General features: G+C 36.4%; 3 protein-coding genes across 3 annotated transcripts; 1 reads left to right on the plus strand and 2 right to left on the minus strand.

Moving 5' to 3' along the window:
* Positions 1-1,742: 1,742 nt before the first annotated feature.
* LOC130747271 (laccase-2-like) lies at positions 1,743-5,338 on the minus strand. Its single transcript, XM_057600149.1, has 6 exons — positions 5,172-5,338; positions 4,845-4,996; positions 4,441-4,685; positions 4,223-4,351; positions 3,016-3,969; positions 1,743-2,174 (listed from the first exon to the last, which is right to left on the minus strand). The coding sequence occupies exons 1-6, from the start codon at positions 5,298-5,300 to the stop codon at positions 2,044-2,046; spliced, it is 1,740 nt and encodes a 579-aa protein (XP_057456132.1). The 5' UTR covers positions 5,301-5,338; the 3' UTR covers positions 1,743-2,043.
* Positions 5,339-12,836: 7,498 nt separating this feature from the next.
* On the minus strand, positions 12,837-14,395 carry LOC130747272 (E3 ubiquitin-protein ligase RDUF2-like). The gene has a single exon (XM_057600150.1). The coding sequence runs from the start codon at positions 14,313-14,315 to the stop codon at positions 13,176-13,178; it is 1,140 nt and encodes a 379-aa protein (XP_057456133.1). The 5' UTR covers positions 14,316-14,395; the 3' UTR covers positions 12,837-13,175.
* Positions 14,396-16,516: 2,121 nt separating this feature from the next.
* Positions 16,517-19,864, plus strand: LOC130747273 (uncharacterized). The gene is made up of 9 exons (XM_057600151.1): positions 16,517-16,661; positions 17,388-17,433; positions 17,653-17,723; positions 18,290-18,379; positions 18,485-18,626; positions 18,743-18,897; positions 18,988-19,102; positions 19,198-19,386; positions 19,482-19,864. Exons 3-8 carry the CDS (start codon positions 17,701-17,703, stop codon positions 19,330-19,332), a joined length of 660 nt encoding a protein of 219 aa, XP_057456134.1. The 5' UTR covers positions 16,517-16,661; positions 17,388-17,433; positions 17,653-17,700; the 3' UTR covers positions 19,333-19,386; positions 19,482-19,864.

Here is a 19,864-nt window from a genome sequence, read left to right on the forward strand (position 1 = left end):
GGGATTGAAGATAGCGGCGGCTAGGGTTTCGTGGTGGCTTCATTGCTTCGTGAAGGAGACATGGAGGTAGTGGTGCTCGCAGTTGGAACAGAGGAAAAGGAAGGAGAAGAGTTCGTGGTGGTGGTGGCTTCCTCGTGGCGGCTGGAGGAAGAATCCATGGTGGTTTCTGGTTCCAGTACCTCCTTGGCCCTCTGCATCGCTATTCACTCATCTCTTCCTCACACATCTTCACTTCTTCCTCTTTCTTTTTCTTCTCACCTTTTCTGGTATCATCACGGTAGCAACAAGTCAACACAACGGTGGTGGATATTTTATTTTCCATTGTTTGGACTATTTCCAAAATCAAGCACATGAATAAAAAAGTGAAAAAGGATTCCAAACCCCATAACGTGGTTGTGCATTTTCTGAACATGTTGAATCTGGGTGAATGAGTTTCAATTCATCTAATTGAGGATTAATGTATTTGACCATTTAAGTTAAAAGCTAATTCAATTAACCTAATAATTAATTAAAGATTAAGAAAATATGTTTTTTTTTTTTTTTTAAAACCTGTTATTGTAGGTCAAAAGGGAGTGGTCTAAGTTTACACCACCAAAAAGTGGTCCATAATAAATTTTTCCTTTATGTAGGTAATAAGTTTTTAAGAACAACTCTCTCAACTAACAAAAAAAAGTATCAAAAAGGCCATTGACAAAAAAGTATTAAAAAGGCCATCGCACCCACCAGAAAAGCCCAAATAGCAAACCCAATTACTAACTTTACCAAATTAAGTTCACCCTTGGCCAAAAAAGTTCACCTTGAAGAAACCTTTATCCATTTTATTGACCCAAAAAAACCTTTATCCATTTTCAATAACCCTGATCATACAGTAGGAGAGGAGACACGGAGTATTGCAGGAAAAGATCAAAGAGAATGATGAAAGCTCATTTCTGTATTCTTAAGTTGTATGTAGTGATTGCGTTCTTGGTTATGTTTGGCATGTTTAGCTGATAAGCTAGCTGAAAGCTGAAAAGCTAGCTGAAAGCTTATAAGCTAGCTGATAGCTGAAAGCTGATAAGCTAGCTGAAAGCTGATAGCTGAAAGCTGAAAAACTACGTGATTGAAACAAAAGTGTTTGGTAGAACTAGCTGTTAAACAAGCTGAAATTGTAAAATGACATAAAAAAACATACTTGTATAATTATTTTTATATTTAACATTACTTTATTTTCACATTAATACCAATATGATATTAATATTAAAATTATTATCACTTTAAATATTTTTATTAGCTACAGTTATATATCATCTTAAAAATATAATATTTATTTTTATTAATATAATATTTATAATACTTGTGGTGCGCAGCGGTGTGGCGGGAATGGTGGCGGAAACTGCATACGTAAGTGTGAGGGGAAAATAAGTTTAGTGTTTTTATAAATATACTTATAAGGGTAATGGTAGAATTTTAATAAAATAATAAGGATAAAAAAGAGAATAAATTTAATAAGTTATAAGCTATCTGAGATAGCTTATAGCTTAAAGCTTTAAGCTACTAAAATAAGCTTCTTCACCAAACACTTTTGAAGAGCTTTTAAGCTAGTCAAATAAGCTTTAAGCTAGTCAAATAAGCTATAACTTAGCTGAAATGACATGCCAAACATAACCAAGGTTGTTTTTTAAATTTCTCCATGATTTCTCAAGAGTAAGAAACTCTTGTATCTAATCATATAATTAAAGCGAACAAATTACTGCCAAAGAGGGTGAGAAAATGCATATGTTATTATTTCAATTATAAGGTCCTTTGAAAATCAAGTGCATTGATATTAATTAGCAACAAATTAAAAAAAGTACATTGATATTCTCAATTATAAAACACCACCCCTCCTAATCATTTCGCATGAAAATTAGGTGGAGACAAAAAATAAATGACAAGTGAAAATAAAAAAACAAGAGTGGGTGACTCATCACTCCTGTAGAGAAATCAAAGTGTGACAAAATCAAAATGCAGAAAATGGTTTCCTTGCGAGGGAAAATTGGTAGAGGAAAGTTGAAGTCATATAAATCAACACTTAGGAAGATCTTTCGGTGGAGGAGGCAACTTCTGATTTGGGAGCTTCCCATCCTCAACAACCCAAGCCATTGCCAAACCCCAACTAAGGTGGACATCAAAGTGACAGTGCATAAACCAAACACCTGTTTCATCCATACATATAACTTATCAATTTGATTATAGTGTACATATAACCAAATGAAAGAAAGAATGTATTAATTCACCTAGATTTAATTACAACTTTAATCCTTCTAATAGTATTGATTATGAGTGTTTGTTTGTCAATATTTTTTTTACAGATCTAGTTCCTCAACTTTTTTTAATTGATACAATCAAGTCTCCATTTCATTTAAAAACTCTTAAATTCTTGTTTTATAAGAATTTTTTTCACAAATTAAATCAAACTAGTCATTGTAGACATTTTCTCCTTAAAGCTCATTAAAAAATATTAAATTTCAAAAAAATAAATTCTTCAGTTATCTCATAAGACTCTATAATTAACATAATATCCTACAAAATTTATCAGAAGATTAACAATTTTCATTTCATATAAAAATTCTATTATAAGTTCTAAAATGTTTGGAACTAAAATAAAAATTTAACTTGATGTATTAAAATTGCTTAATTTTAAAAGAAGAGTGATTTAATCAGCTAAAAGAGCTATAAAGTGATCAAAATCACTCATAGTTCAGACTTGAGGGATTATGCTATTATAAGTTCAAAGACCCCTTTGGAAGAGTATAAACAGTTAAACGCTTATGCACAAATGTTTGTGAGAGTTTATATTTACCTATAAGGCTATACCCAATTTTAAATTTATTTTAATAATTTTCTCAAAGTAGTTTATGAATGAATAAATGTTTAGAGCTATACAATTAAATCATTCACACTTTCAAAAAAAAAAATCATTCACGTAATACTCTATAAAGTTATCAAAATAATTGAGGGGTAGGAAAAAACATGCTATAATTTAGTGTCAATCACCTGGGTTATCAGCAAGGAATCGTATAGCCACCCAACCACCAGAAGGCACAGCAACAGTGTTCCTCTCAACAGGGTCAACAAGATTGAACTTAGCAGGGTCTGCACTACCATTGAAGTTACCAAAACCTTGACCAACTAAGAAGAAATTGAAGCCATGAAGATGCAGGGGATGGCTCTCTGCTCCCAGAATGCTAGTGTCCTGCAACACCACCTGAACTTTTGTACCATAAGGAATCACCACCGTCTTCGTTCCATTAGTAACCAATGTGTTGTTCGGTGGAGTCCCAGTATAGTTAAATTTCCTTAGAGGAACAACTGGGAAATCCGTGGTGTAAACATTCTTAAGGCCAAAGAAATGTTGCTGTAGAAGTGCTACTGATGGCAGAGAAAATGAAACATTGTTCATGGAAGCTGCAAATTTCGAACTGTTATTGGGTCCTTGACAAGTTTGGTTTTTTAGGCACGGTTTTGTCCCAAGCCCCACCGTGAAGAAAAAGCTCTTGTCAACATTTTGTGGCACATTTGCAGGGTATTTGGGACTATTTAAGCTACGGAATTTGCTGCTGAAATTTGCTACGAATGAAGTGTCGTTGATGGCGGGAAGGGAGGGTTTCAAGAGTGGAAGGTTTTTGGTGCCATCATGTGGGTTTTTGTACTCTAAAATGCCGGCCACCGTGGAATTGTCGAAGGTGCCTTGGCCAGTGAAATAGGGTCTAGCTAGCATGAGGAATGTGGTGTTTGGGTTGTGAGGTTTTGTGTGTAACAGAACATTTGTGGTTTGTCCTGGACCAAGGATTATGATGTCGGAGTTGAAGGGTTTAACGTAGCTAGCGTCGGCTTCAACGATGGTTAAGGTGTGGTTTGCTATGGTGAAGAAGAGTTCGTCGTTGAGTGCAGCGTTGATCAAGCGAAGAAGGTATGTTTTCCCTGGTTTCACCTTCAATCTGAATGTATCTGTCCATGATTCACATTGCACATCAAAACCAATTGCATATTAGTATTTGGTAATTACAAATTAGTTCATTTCGTTAGAAAATTACCTGATGTCAAAATCATGATAGACAAGCAACTTCTCTTAGCTTTTGTTTTTAGCCTTGTTTTTATTGACCATGATTTTGACTTCACTTTCGAAAGAGTTAAAAAACATGTCTAGGTATACATTTGGTTAAAGGGTTAAAATGGTGTTCTTTTAATTAAAATTATTTACCTTTATTGGAGCAATTGTAAAGGGGTCCAGGAAGACCATTAATGGTGTAGGCATCAGAGACATTTGGGCCACCACCTGATTGAAGTGCTTGTGAAATAACAGCCAGTGGATCCGTGTTCCACCACTCACCTGTAATACACAAAAAGTGACTGCAGTCAATTCTAATTCCGAGTGTGTGAATGTATCAAAACTCTACCGATTATTGTTGCGGTGCATACCTAAGAGGATGGGGACTTCCTTGTGGGGTTTGGCGAATGGGTATGATTCGTTATGCTTAGGGAGGAGGATTAGAGGTCCATACACAGTGGCTCTTAACCATGAAAAGTGAGCATGCCAGAAGAGAGTTCCTCTTTGTCCAACAATGGTGAAGTTGTACACATAACTCTGTCCAGTTTGAATGGGGCATTGAGTTATGTAAGATGGCCCATCTGACCATCCACTACGAACCTGTTTCACTCCATGCCTGTTTCATGCTTCAGTTATTAGCCACACAATAATTCATAACATGCATTAACATCATAGCTAGAAGACCAAAAACTTATCATACAAATTTTAATACATGATCATTATTTTGTTATATATGTACACTTGTACAAAAGGTTAAGAATAATTAAGTTCATACCAGTGCACACTGATATTGCTTGGAGCATGATTAACAACCTTAACCACAATTCTGTCCCCTTCTCTTGCAACAACGCGAGGCCCCGGGAACTTCCCGTTCACAGTAACCATGCTTTTGGTGTGACACAGCCTCGTAACATTTACCAGCCTTATCTGCACACAAGTAACAAAAAGTCATATACATATACATATACATATCACACTTGTCACGTAGATTTCAAATATAGATCAACATTGAGTTTAACGGAAATCTAAACATTTATACTAAGTGACAGTGTGTGGTGATAAATCATGTTTTGCAAGGAATATAGACATAACGTGTGCGTACATCGAATTTGTAGTGCCTTGTAACACTTTCATGGGGTGAAGCAGCCAAAACAACTTCAGGAAACGTCCAAAGTATAGTGGTGACGAAGAGAAAAGCCCCAAAAAGTGTCACTTTGTTGTGTGTCAACATTGTGATTGTGGATGATATAAGAGGATTGATTAGTCACAGTGAGTGAAGTGCATGAGCTGAACTTGCATATTTATATAGTGTTAGAATTTAGAAATTTACAAACTAGTGTTTGGTTTGGTAGTCTGTCCATGTTTCAGAACAAAACAGGGCACAGGAGTATTGATTTTCACCTACTTTATACGGTCCCATTTTCCCTTCTTCTAGTTTTTTGAGTGTCACCAACGTTAATTTTACTGGTTGTCTCTCAATTACGTGGCCCTATCCTTACTCCCTAATTACAATTTCGTTTCTTTTTCATTTGCAACCAACATCTCTCTGCACCATTCACACATTTTCCAGTGTTTATTTGTTTCATAAAAATGCCCACATTGAAAATTAAAATTTGCATTTAACTTAAAAGTGAAGGAGTATATAACGTGGGTTGGACCAGTAGTGGACACATTATGGTTATGGTACTGTGTTTGGATTCATGTTAGACAAGCCAAATCACGTTTAGGAGATAAACTTGCCTAGAATATTAAGTAAAACCTGAAAACTTAGTGGAGGATTATCAGATTATAAGTTGATGACCTAAAACTATAATTTGCAAAACAGAGGTGATACATGTAACGCAATGGTGTTGCTACAATCACTTTTGTGACAAAATTTTACCAACATAAATCATAAAGCGCATTTTGTGATGGTCTAAAACCATAACAAAAGTTGGTGTTGGTAATCACAAAAGGTTCGTAGTTCACGAAACATTTAATGTTTGCAAAATTGATGTCTATATATCTCAAGGTTTATACAAAATTAAAATGGCTGAAAAGTAATAAGTGTCATTAACCAATTTAGGTGTCCTTGTTGAATAGTGTGTCGAGAAGGCTAACATTAACAAGAAATATGACTAAAACAGTCTTTAGAAATTGTAGAGCGACTCTGATCACCAATGAGCTAGCTTTATGGATAGAGTTTAGGCCTAGCTCTAATTCTAATAATAATAAAGAGTATTTTCTAATAACCTATTAAGACTTGTTGTAAAAGGCAAATCTCAGATTGCTAAGTCATAATTGCAAGACCCTTCTCAATGGATCACTTCAGCTCAAGTCACATGAATCATATCTCCTTTTCATGAAATGCTTAATTGTCGTTGTTTGGTTGGTATTGATGGCATTGGTATGCACCTTTCTAAACTTACCGTAAGTAAGTTAGTCAGAGCCAAAAAGAAAGAGAAGGACATTTGATCAACCTTTTCTTCTAGCAAGGAAAACAGAGGAAAATTACTAAGGCAGAGAGATTGGATACTAATGCTAATTACTCTAATGTCAAAGCTTCTATCCTAGACTATTCACTAAGATAGTAAGACTTTCAAAACCAAAATAATCAAAGCAACATCAACAACAATCTATTTTGATATAAATTGGGTTTACTTGTGACTTGGGAGTTTTGTGACCCTGCACTCCACAAAGTCTCATTGTGAATTCTATATGACAGTATATTATAAACTCTGATCATCATATACAAGTATTTACTTTTAGGTTCCAACTTCCATCTAGAAAGCAATCCAAAGAAATTGAAGCACCATTTTCTATCAGCGTCTTACGGGTCAATGAAATTAGGCACTTCAATTATTCTCTTTCAAATGATTCCAAATGTGGGATTTGTGCTACTTACAAGATTACAACATTAGAAACCAGGTATTATCGAGAAAAGGTGGCCAAGACCTAATTCAATAAGCCTTACGTGATATATCCTCATCATTTGACGGTTGCCCCAATTTAGACTTCTTTTGTTTCCCTACTGAAATTATTATTTTCTTCGTATAAATTACTATCACAATTTTGACTTGACTATGGTGAATGACAAAAATCTTCATATAAGTATCCCTTAAAAATTGAACTTTCGACGAAGAAGTTCAAACAATTGAGTTGACTGGAATTATTTAAGACATTCCCATAAAAGACCATGTATCATATTATCTTCTTCCAGTTCTACATCTTATTTACTACCGAATATAAACAAAAATACACATACTATATCATAGCATAGTTTTTTAGGGACTTATGGAGAGTTTATTCATGCCTAAATAAATTTTACCAAAGGTCTATCAAATTCATAATGATGGATTGAGTTCATATAAGTGATTCTGGAAAAACTTAATTAAATTTCTTTTTACTATTTAAAATTAAATCTAAAGAATAATGTTGTATTTCTTTAATGTTCCAAACTTAAGTAATTAAATATAAGCCTGGTAAATTATTCCTAATTACTTAATAAGCAAACTCTCCAAAAGATGGAGCAAAGAGGCAAAGACTACAATCCTCATCTTGAGTTACGGTCAATAGACGTGACTCATGGGACTAATTTATCTCCTCATAATCAACACATATTAAACCGTAGAGGGTTTTGACTAACAATTTTTTTTTCATTCACAAGAGTTGAAAATCAAACCTCCAACCACTTACGTCAACTCACTTGGTTAATCACTAATTTCATCTAATCTAATAGCATGACAGAAAAATCAGACATATTCATACTTCTTTATATTGTCGGCCAAGAGGCTAGTGGAACAAATACTTAAAAAACTGTTATTGATTATTGGTAGTTCGAATCGTGACACAACCAAGTAAAATCTATTCGGTGTATGTTTTTATTTTTACTTTTTAGCGTGTCAGTATTAAATTGCATGTTTCATATGGCGTACAGACATTAGATATCCTAAAATTTACACTATTTTATATTAGCTTAATTACAACAGAGTAATGCGTAACTAATGAAACACAATTTCGTTCGGGGTAGTTTGGGAGAGAAAAAGGAGGGGGAGAAAAAACTTTCAAATTATAAGTTAATAGAATTAATATAACGTGTATGATAACAAATGAAGGATTAGAATATATGAAAAGCTGTTTGCAGTTTAGGAGTGTACAATAATCCTCTGGGTTGGGTCTCTGTAAAGCTTGTAAATATTATTTCTGAGTTTCAACCTATTGAAAACATAGCAGAAGCCTGACCTCAACACAAGAACAACAATTAGCAAAATTGACAGCATAATTCAGGAGACATGGAGAACTGTTACCCCAATTGGCTGTTTGACTTCTACTAAGAAAGTTTTCATTGGTTCATTTTATTGCTTCGTTACTTTCTTGTGTTGAATGATTCGTACTGTATAGCAATGCTGATTAAAAAAATATATAGTAACTTATTGGTTAGGAACCCATATGCTTTAGCTAAACTAGTAAGATTAATAGGTTTTGTAAAGAATATAACAACAAAACTGAGGAATCAGTAGCTTTATATATCAATATATGACATTGAATTATCACTAAATAAGTATGTTACTTTGGGACACAAGCATAAATGTTAACTAATGCAAAATGGAAACAGATGCCTCAATTGTAAAAAAACTTAACCATGTCAAGTTTCATTATCTCACCATAGTGTGTTTGATAATTAAAGAAATGGAAGAAAATCAAATGCATGATTAGATGGTGAAAATTGGCATGGCTAAGGCTTTTTACAATTAAGTGAATCTTAACCCGTGGCAAATAATAAAACAAAATTAAGAATGCAAAAAATAGGCGGCGGACAGACCCGATGCACGCAGGCAGGCATGGCAAGCTACGAACAAGCTCCCGCCTCTTAACTTGGTCCAAACATGTAGTACATATCAGCTCATCATCTAGGCCTTTAAGTTTCGACACTTCCCTCTGTTCCCCTGTAGTAAGTCATGCTTAATATGATTGAAACATTTGAAGGGAAACTAAAAAGCGTTCCCATTAAAGGAAAAGAGAAGGTAGAGCAGCAATTATGTGGGAGATATTCATCCCCAGCTTTGTATAAATTTACTAGATAATTTAAGTTTGCAAGTGGGACTGTGGGAGACATGCCAGAAATTCATCAACATGATTTAGAGATAATCAATCATTAGAAGAATCATTAAAGTTCGTTTTTCAAAAGCAAATCAATGAGAAGAACAAAACACATCAGGGCTAATTCACAGATAATTTACATTATATCTGCCAGGAGATTTCTTAAAAATTTGATGGCAGACGGTAACATCAAATGGAGGACCACTAGTGCATAAAGCTAACAACCAAGAGCAAAAATATGGGATCCATTCATATCATAATTATCAAGAAAGACCTTCATAACCAATGTAGTTAAAATCGTGTGCCTTGATCTCACGATCCTCTAGGTAATCACTGTGCTCGTGCTTACGTTGCAACCCACCTCCATGGACATGGGTGAGATTGGCAATTTCACCACAGCGTGTTTGCGATCCAACTCGACGATCACCCGCTCCACAAAGGCGAGTGCAACATAAGTATGAGCACCGGGAGGATCATGAGATCTCACGAGAAGGCGCGTGACTTTAACTACCTTGCTACATTCCAACGATTTAAAAATACAACACCAACGACAATTTAGGGCGTAAGTTCAAAACAAAATGTGGGGACTTTAAAATCACTCATCACTAACAACAACTCAGTAATTAGTGTCACCCCAAGAACAGATAAATAGGGTGGACTGCACACATATCCAGCATGCCTTTCTTCAGATCCAGTGGTATTTACTTCTTTTTCTTCCCTTTCAAATAAACTATTATAACTCACTTTGTCGGGACTGTAACTTTGTATGTGTAAATAGGCAAGGCATTGACCCCTTCCTCAGTCATTGGACGAGTATAGAAGCAGCACCAGACTCCAGAGCTCTTGATGGAAGGAGAAGGTTCAGCACCTAACAATGAACTCAACCCACCAAGCTACAAGAGAATTAACAAAATTAACAATTTTAACAGAAGTACAACAGAAAATGTGTGATTACATATTGCAAAGTAAGTACCGTGATTGGGTATAAAAAGAATATTACTAGGATACCAACTAAAGACTCTATATACTAACCATTGATCTTGAATAAAACGTCAGTGATGTAAACTGGCCCTCCAACTAAAGAATATTACTAGGATACCAACTAAAGACTCTATATTCCAAATTCAGCTAGAGACTCGGCCCTCCAAGGCTCCAACCAGGGTTGAGGATCAATATCTCACTAAATGTGTGTTAATTGAACCAAATTACAGTCATGTAAACTGGATATCCCAAAATCTGAACCATTTACTTTCATATGAGCTAAATCAATTTAGCTATACAAAGGCAGAAACCTAAAAAAAAAACAATGGCAGAAACCTAAATTCAATATATTGAACACATGCCAAATAAAAGAAAGCCAATTATACACATTCCAATAATCTTGCTATCAGATAATCAAATACAAATTTCAAGTTAAACCGACCCTAACAGTTAAACTAAACTACCCAATATTAGTAACTTCATTTACCTAGAGAGTCGAACCTAATTAAGGACATTTCTCTGTTGTTATTTGGGCTTTTAGTGCGTCTTTTTTGGGCTCGTCCTTGTAAAGGAGAGATCTTTTTGACAAAAAAAAAAAGGTTTCTTGGTTCAATGAAGGGAAGAGAGGGGGAATCCTTATAATCTTATATAATAAAAGGGCGAAAGAGTTGTGAGAGAGTGTAGTGTTATTTGCATGAGTTCTTGGAGTCAAAGGTGGAACTTGCATTTTTGATTTCATGCAACTTGTTTCGATCACAAGTTAAAGTTAGGGACAAAAGATGGGAGTTAAACATATGGTAAGGAGGTTTAGGTAGTGTTCAAAGTAGTTTTGAGTTACAATGTAAACTCATGGTCTAAGGCTTAGGGAAGGCAATGGAGCACATGAAATAATAATAAGAAAAATATTGATTAAGTTCAATGTACAACCAATTTAGCGTCAATGTTGTGACTCACGTCAAATAGTTTGAAGCTAATGTCTAAGCGTTAATCTTTTAGGCCAACTATATGTTAGTGTCTGTATGGTCCACTCTATGCCGAAGCAACAAACTTGCCACTTTGACCGATGCTAATGCATAAATATTAATGATGGTCGTTTATGACCACTCTAATTTATACATTTTAATGTTGGTCTAAAGTGAAAATGTTAGAGTTCAACCCACGTAAATATTGACATGGGAATCTATTTTTAACATACATTAGCGTTGTCATGTGGATGACGCTATTGGAAAAATTATTCTAATTGTTGATTTTGTTTTTTACATTTTTTATTTATTTCATAGACCAGGACATAAATTTAAAGATTCAATGTTTCATGTGGAAAATTTTGAAGAAGGGTCTAAAAACAAATGATCATAGAAAAAGTCATCATTTATCCCAATCTAACTTAGCCCACTTTGCCTGCAAACTACAGAAACAGAACTTCATTTGCTAAGGGCTGCATACATAAGACTGATATGGGAGTCTTCATCCTAACAATGCATTCGACATCTTTCTTAGCCATGGATTTAAATGAGTGATTTATTTGGAGCCTGTCAACTACTGATTTACTGGTTTAGGGGATTACTTGGCCCCTTTTCTTTGGCTTTTCCATGACTAAAGTTTGGGGGGAGAGGAATAATCTTGTGTTCCAACAAACTGCCTTTAATCTTAATCATATTTTTTCTCTTGCCAAAGCTAGAATAGTGGAGGGAAGGTCCTTTTGGGCTGGTTTGGAACCTGTCAACATATTAGGCTAGTCCAAATGTTTACCTATTTATGTTAAATTGAAAGCACTGTCGGGTGGTTGGATTAAATGCAATGTGAATCAATTATTAATCTAGGGCAGAATGCTAGTTGTGGAGGGTATTCATAAACTGTTTAGGCAGATGGCATGGGGATTTTTGAAAAGCTTGGTATGGTTTCTGTCTAGATGGCTGAAGTTTGGGCAATTTTTCTAGTGTTGTCTGTTGCCTGGTCAAAGAATCACAATGTTGTGTAGGTTGAAAGTGACTTTTTGGTAGCTGTTACATCCATATCAATCAGTCATGCTCCTCTCAGCATCCCTGTGCGACTATCATCCATCTGATTCAAAGTTTGATGGAGAGAAAGATTGTGTGAAGATAACTCATGTTTTGAGAGAAGGAAACCACGTTGCGAATTGTTTGACCAAATAAGCTCATGGTAGAAGCCCTTGTCTGCATTTTCTACATAACTCTCCTATAGAGTATGCTAATTTCCTCTTTTATGATGTGTGTGAGACTTCATTTTACCAAGGTGTTAAGACTCTTGTATCTACAGACAGAACAGTATTGACTACGAGACCCCCTGCACCAACTCCAAGTAAACCTCATTCCTCTGCACATCTCAGTCAAACCAATTTTAATTGCTTATTACAAATTATAATTATGGTTGTTGAAAATATGGATTTTGATTCTTCTAGAAAATTGGCTACAAAGTATAAACACACTCAAACAGAGTACTAAGCAGAGTTGTTGCTGTGAAGATTGCAAAAGCAAACCAGTTAAAGCAATGAGAATGAAACCTTTGAGGACTCCACAGCACCCCCATGAAGCCACATATTGGATTTCACATTAAACACCCCCCCTTCCCAATCAATGTCAAGTACTCAAGAGATTAAACAGGAAAAGGGTTACAGAAATTGAGTAACCAGTGTATCATACTATATCAGTAAGCATATTGTCAAAACATCATGATGCAAGATTGCAAGTTCAGAGAAGCAGCATCTCAAAAAGCATAATCATTGAAAGAATTCTTACAAATAACATGTGACTAATATGATAGTATAAACAAATCAAATCAAATAATGGAGTTCACAGAAATTGAAGCACTCAACTTCTTCTTTCCCAATGTATGCCTAGTCACTGCTAGTTCCATCCAGATATTGTAGAAGCAATTGTCTGTTCCCAAGTTTTGAATTGCAATTTGCACCATCCAAACAAATCTAAGCTTCAATTGATTTTGATTCAAACCCCAAGAGTTTCATCATATTTACAGCATGAATCCAAATGTGAAAAGAAAAAAATTGTATTTCTCGCAAAATTGCAGATCAATCTTCCAATACCAGCTGTGACATATTGCGTCGTCTCCGCGAGTTTCTATTGAGCGATGAACTCAATTGGCTAAGGCCTGTTGTACTCACTTCAGAATTACCAGAATACGAAGATGACAAAGACGAAATTGAAGAAGACGAAGAACGAGTTGACCTTGAAGAACCACGAATTCCAAAGAATGACAAGAAACCCCGAAAGACTCTGCCAACTCCACGTCGTTCCCTAACCCTGTGTCCGCTCACCGTCGGAGAAACCCTTCTTGGTGCACGGTTTGAATTCACCCCACCATCCATCTCCGTGTACACCTCCGGCAAATGGCTCTCCCCAGCACTCCGCCCACCGGAGAATCTACCCACAGCGAATCCCCCGCCGGGTAACCTCCATATAGTCAACCCGATCGCTTCCTCGTCGATTTGCCCTGGAGCCCTAAGAGGGTTAGCGTTCAGATCTGAAGGAAGCTCGTGCCGGCACACCGGGCACGAGTTCCGCATCGAAAGCCACGGAACGATGCAATCGGAATGGTAAATGTGCTTGCACGGTAGCTCACGCGCCTCCGCACCCAGCTCGAATTCTTCCTTGCAAACGGCGCACTGCGCCTCGTTACACACCTCCACCTCCCCGATCTCCACCGTCGGCATCGACTCGATCGCCGCCTTGGAAGCCGGCGGATTCTCCGGCCGGCCGAAACCATTCATCTCGATCTGCGAGAATTGCTCCAACATCCGATCGAATCCAGACCCCAGCAGAAACTCTGAAACCGTCGGCGGAAGTGGGCGGAGACCGGTACCGTCGCCGTCGTCGTAGTAAAGCTCGAAGGCGGCGGCGGCGCCTCCTTCTTGATCGGCTCCGTCGTCAGCGGTTCCGCGAAGCACGATGACTGGGTTGAAAGGGGAGCGGCTTCCGGTGTCGCGGCGTCTGCGGCGGAAACCTAGCCGCCGGGAAGAAACGGGATCTTCAGGTAACGGGCTGAGACCGTGAGCGTGAGCGTGATTCGGTGATTGGTCGGGGTGGATCTCTTCAACGAAGCCGGTTTCGCAGTGGGGGCAGGCGATGTTGCCGGCGGCGGAGAGGTGGACGAAGCGGGTGCAGCTGTAGCACCAGTACGACGCCGTTTCGGGTTGCGTTTCGAAACTCATGTTGTTTTAGAGAGAGGAAGAGAAAGAGTGAAGAAATGAAAGATACTAGAGGAAGAGAAAGTGGTAAGAATCAATTTAAAGAAAGAGAGAGAGGAGCGTGTCTGAATTATGATGAAACGACAACCGTTTTGCGTGTAAAGTTACGCGTTTTAGCAACGGGTTAAAACTTTGAAGAAGGAAGAAACAAGGTAATTTCACACTTAATTATACCACTAATTAAATTGATTAAATTGTAAAACAAGGAAATTAAGATGGCGTTCTTGGTGACTTCCGGAGGGAGAAAATTGGAAATGATTAGTTTAAGGGAGAGTTTGATTGATTAATTAATTGGATTAAGGGAATGTGTGAACTGAACTACTACAAGCTATAGGACGAGAGGAATATATATATGTATATAAATGAGATATTAATTGGATTATTGTGATATGTTGACCGTTGACTGTAAGGGTAGAGACGCCGATTTTGATTTGAAATAGTGAAGTTGAGTGGTATTGCTATTATTTAGTGATGGTATTATAAGATTCCTGAAACGAGGAAAAAGGGAAGGTGGTCTTCATCACCATACTCCATCATCCACCTTTGATGTGGCGTCATCTCGTTCGTCTACACAAAAAACTTTATTACTTCCCTTTTCTATTTCTTCACTACTCTTGTGCTCTTGACCATTGAGGTCCCGCTATCACTTTTTTATTAAAAATAAGTTAAAGATTACACTCTCCAATCACATATATAAATAAAAAAACATATTCTAAGTTCATTCATTTAATGCATGTACCTAGTTAATTAAATGAATGAATCTAAAACGTATTTTTTTGCTTATATATGTGATCGGAGGGTGTATGAATCTAATTCTCTTAAGACTTTGAAAGAAGTACATTTTTTATCAAATCATTCATCATATACTTCAAAAGCACGATCAATTGCGAACTACTACGCTAGAACTTGTTGCTCCAACCTTATTTTTCCAGTGTTGCACTTTCACGCTCACTTTGTTCTTTTTTTGGTTTTGATTTTTTCCTCATTTTAATTCCCTTTATTCGAATTCCGTCTCCCCACTAATCACTCTCATTACACCATAGGTCTAATTTCTATTTCAAATCTTCTTTTAAGGTAGTATAATCGGGTTGATGGATTCACACCTATATTCACTTAAATTTTACTTCCATCCTAATTTTCAAAATAAAAATTAGAGATTTTATGAATGACCGGATCTTACATCCTTAACTAGTTCCACTTGAATAGCAAACAAGGCAAACTTGCCTCAATCTTAGCTGGGTGAGCATACACGGTCATGAGAGTCAAGCGAATGTTGGAATGAATGTCCAAATTCAATCCTCCTCCTCCCCTTCAATATAATAATAGATGTAATTACGTGATCCACCCCTTTCCATTACGTTGACTGTAATTTAAAAGTCTTCAATTATATAAGAGTGCTCTCATTTTATGATAGTTATGGATGGATACTTATAGTTTCACGAGGTAGAGTAAGGTATGCGACTGATCCAACATTGTTCTTGAAAAATTCCATGGATATGTTACATTGTTCATTATATCTTTTATTTCTTCACATTTTATTCATATCTCTATTCGTGTATGCAAATGTGAGATGTGAATAAATTTGTACTATCTTTTTAATGAGTTAATCTTTATTACAATCCCCCAAAGAAGTTGAATTAGCCATTTTTAAAGAGAATTAGCCACTTTAATTTTTCAATGATTTATCCATTTTATTCAAAGTTGAAAAGCAGTCAGTTTAGTTTTTTATAACATCTACTAACTTAAGAAGTAAAATCCAGTTTCACTGTTCATGGCCATCTTTTTTTTTTGGGTATCAAGTGAAGGTTTGTTGGGCCTATTGGGTTGTCTGGGCTGTATGGATACTAGCAGTCTGCTCACCTAGGGTACTGTTCATCGTCAGGAAAAAAGTGAGCATTACGTAACAGAGAAAAAGAGTGAGAGATTCAAGATGAAAGAAACAGAGTGTTTCCACTGATATTATTCACTGCTTCGTCGAACAAAAATTGATGATGAAGATTGCAGCGCTGAAGCCTTGATCTAGCGAAGGAGACCCTTTCTGTTATCAGGGATTTCCAAAGAATTGTTGAGAGATTCTGTCATTGTGGCTTCTGGTCAGGATAGTGTCAGATTCTGTTCATCTAGGGCTACCGCATACGAACCTACCAGCTTTCTTGCCTAGACTCGAACTCCTACTGCTCCCACTTCCATTCACAGTTGTATTGCTTCATCCTGTACTTCCTCGCTAGCTATCATCTATCTCCCTATCTCTGTTTTCCTAGATGATGGTACTTTCAATCTCCATCAACAGCTGTGGCTTCTGCTTTACAGGTTGTGCGTCTAAACCCTACCTCCCCATCTAATTCCTTTACAGCTTGTCTGATTTGATTTGGAGCATGAGTAGTTCGTTGCTATAAATTGAACCATTCATTTTCACTTTGTGGTCTCAAGCCAGTGCCCTCTATTTCTCTTTGCTATATTTCTGTTGATTTTATTTTGTGTAAATCTCTATTGGAGATATGAGTGGCCATCGCACAGGTATAATTTTAATTTGGTATGATGATTGATTTTGGGATTCCATATACGCACAGGTATATTGTTTGTCCATGGGTGCAGCTATTAGGAATTGAAATTTAATGAAATTGTGTGGTGGGGTTGGGCTTCTTGGTTATATCTGATGGGTTGGTAGGGAGGTATGGTAATGGTACTGGGTATAATAGGCCTTTGGTAACCTTGCAGTTTGAGAACTCCTCCCTTTTCTGGTTTTTCTTTTTGCTGATGTATTCTTTCTATCCTTTTTTCTTTTTGCTGTAATCCTCTTCTATTGCTTCTCCCTTATAATGCAATTCTTTGGCTTTCAAAAAAAAAAGGACTTTAGAATTTATCCTTGACAAACTTTAGAAGTAAGGGGTTTTGTCTCATAATTTCTTCTTCACTATTTCTTTTTAGTTTGGGAGTGTATCACAGGGAATGATTTTTTTAGTATCTTGAATAATTGCAATGTTATGCCAAGTTTTCGATGCTATTTTTTATTAATTTGGGCTTGAATGATGGCAGGAAGGAAAGACATGGTGTGTATGCAAAGCCAGCTCATCAAAAAGAGGTGCAGATTTTTATTTCTGTAAATGGTTAGTCATGCCTTTGAATGAATAATAGTTACTTTATTTACAATTTCAAACACATGTAGTATGTATAACTTATATCTCATCATATATCAGTTGGTCTATTTATATTACCTTTGTCTATTTATTTTTTTTCTGCTACCACTTAATCAAGTGTGATTATAACTACAAACACTTAATGCGTCAATTGCTAATTTTAGCAGGTGATTCAAGAGAGTGGGAGCACACACACACTTCTACAAAATAGCATGGATGGAGATCATTTTATGAGGTGGTGATATAGGTTGCCTAACTGCATCACATGATCACCTGCTAAATCATCACCACTCACCCACTGAAACGATTTTTATATTTGTTGATTATGTATAACCTGTGGCTGTGAGCATCATGAATATACATGCAAGTCTTTTTGTAGTGAAGAATTTTCTTTTCTGAGTTAATTTACTAAATTGCTTGAAGAACCATCTGCCACCCTTTGAATAAATCATTGGCTTTCATGAAAAATATAGGTTGAAAAGGGCTACTTGGTCGATCTTAGAGATGAGATTATTTAAGTTCAATCATCATGAATTTCCCTTTTAACTTTACTGTATAATTTTGGGCTGAAGTTGTTTTTATTTTTCTGGTACAAGGGGAAATCAAGTGTGCTTCATTTGGAAGCTATCTTTATGTTGTGAAACAATTTGTTGTAAACGATGGTGTTCGAACACCTGTTGTTATATTACAGTTTGCTAAGATCAAGACATTCAAGGGTATGCCAAGAATTATTTTCTTTAGATGGTAGGTGCCATTTCCTCATATGCATGAAACTAAATTGCAATTACTTCTTTTATGTAGGTTTTGTTGTTATTCAGAATTTCATGAATGCTACTATCCTTCTATGGAACCCCCCCCCCCAATAGTTGAAGCGGTTACAATTCGTGATGGGTGAGTTGTATGTGTATAAAGACAGTACAATTTCCTCCACAGCATTGTTTGTTATACCATATTGCTTAATAATTTGTATGATTTGAATGATTATGATACAACAAGGTTGGCTCTTCATGGCATCGAGGCGGACATGCCATTGGCTGAATCGGAAGATGATGATGATGTTCACATACTAACTCAAGAGGAGGAGTTTTTAACTCTTTATCCTAGGAAGGATCTGAAAGAGCTCAATGAGACTGAGGAGGTTGTTTTAACTTAATCACTCTTAGTTTGTAATTGATTCTTTCCATTTAAATTGAAATTTTATTATCAATTCATATCACTATTCACAGTTTATCACGAGTGCATTCTTTCATGTAGGATGGTGTGTTTACGGTTGTAGCACGAGTTACTAGCCTTGCTGAAGGGGAGAAGTGGTGGTACTCTGCATGCAGTTGCCACAAGGCAGTAACAACTGAGGATGGAACATTTTACTGTTCTGGATGCCGCAAACCTTTACTGTCCGTAACTCCTAGGTGATGCAGTGTTCTGGTTTTTATGATTTTGTTTTAAAATCATCAAACGCAGTTGTTGAACTAATTGTTTTCTATTTACTCTAATATCAGGCTCAAACTAAAGGGTGTTGAGGATGCCTTTGATTGTGGTACATTTGTCATATTTGGCACTGATTGCCAACTACTTCTTAACAAATCATGCAAAGAGTTGGTCATGATCTCAAAGGTTTAATGTGATATATGAAGCATTTTTTATTGGAAGAGCTGGACATTACTTGCTATAACTTGTGCTCATAAGTTCTGACTATATATTGTTTTTAGGCGAAGTCTCCATATGAATACCCGGCTGAGATTGAGACTATCATTGGTAGAGAACTCTTATTCAAAGCTGAGAAGTCAATTGGCCATGGGACCAAGTTTGATGATTCGTACAAGGTTAAGAAAATATGTTCCTAATTCGCTGTGATTGAGAGTTTCAAGGACAAGTCAAAGGTTCAAACCCTAAGCAAGGTATTCATTTCACTATCTTGCATGATTATGTGCTGATTATTACTATGTTGATTAATATTACTCACTGTTTTGTTGTATTTGTTCTATTGGCTTAGATGATCACTAAGGGTAAATTTCCAAAATCCAGTGGTGGAACTGATGATACAATTGGTGACTATTCTGCAAAGTTGTCCGAAATAGGACCCAATGTTGTTTCACTTGATGAAATTTCCCCTCGAGAGGGATCTGTCGCATGCTCTTCAGTCCAAAGTGTTGGTAGTGATGTTAGTACTACAATGCCTGCTAAGAGAATGAAGCTGCGTTCTGTCAAGCTGGAGAAGGAGTAGAAGTTGCAGCTTACTAATTTTTTTAGTATAAGTTAGTATATGTTAGTAATTGAACCCATGTTCCTAGAAGTTAGTTTTTTGTAACCTACATGTGCCTTTATTATTTACTAATGCGTAGAATTTTTATATAGATATATATATGGGGTTTGTGA

The sequence above is a fragment of the Lotus japonicus genome, chromosome 3 (genome assembly GCF_012489685.1).
Source record: "Lotus japonicus ecotype B-129 chromosome 3, LjGifu_v1.2".
Classification (NCBI taxonomy): domain Eukaryota; kingdom Viridiplantae; phylum Streptophyta; class Magnoliopsida; order Fabales; family Fabaceae; genus Lotus; species Lotus japonicus.

Excerpts from the sequence above, each read along its gene's own strand:
- LOC130747273 (XM_057600151.1), top strand. The coding sequence starts at position 17,701 with ATGGATGGAGATCATTTTATGAG. Across the intron at positions 17,724-18,289 it reads GATGGAGATCATTTTATGAG|GTTTTGTTGTTATTCAGAAT; the intron begins GTGGTGATATAG and ends TCTTTTATGTAG. Across the intron at positions 19,103-19,197 it reads AGTTGGTCATGATCTCAAAG|GCGAAGTCTCCATATGAATA; the intron begins GTTTAATGTGAT and ends TATTGTTTTTAG.
- LOC130747272 (XM_057600150.1), bottom strand. The coding sequence starts at position 14,315 with ATGAGTTTCGAAACGCAACCCGAAACGGCGTCGTACTGGTGCTACAGC.
- LOC130747271 (XM_057600149.1), bottom strand. The coding sequence starts at position 5,300 with ATGTTGACACACAACAAAGTGACACTTTTTGGGGCTTTTCTCTTCGTC. Across the intron at positions 4,352-4,440 it reads GGAAGTCCCCATCCTCTTAG|GTGAGTGGTGGAACACGGAT; the intron begins GTATGCACCGCA and ends TGTGTATTACAG. Across the intron at positions 2,175-3,015 it reads ATTCCTTGCTGATAACCCAG|GTGTTTGGTTTATGCACTGT; the intron begins GTGATTGACACT and ends TGGATGAAACAG.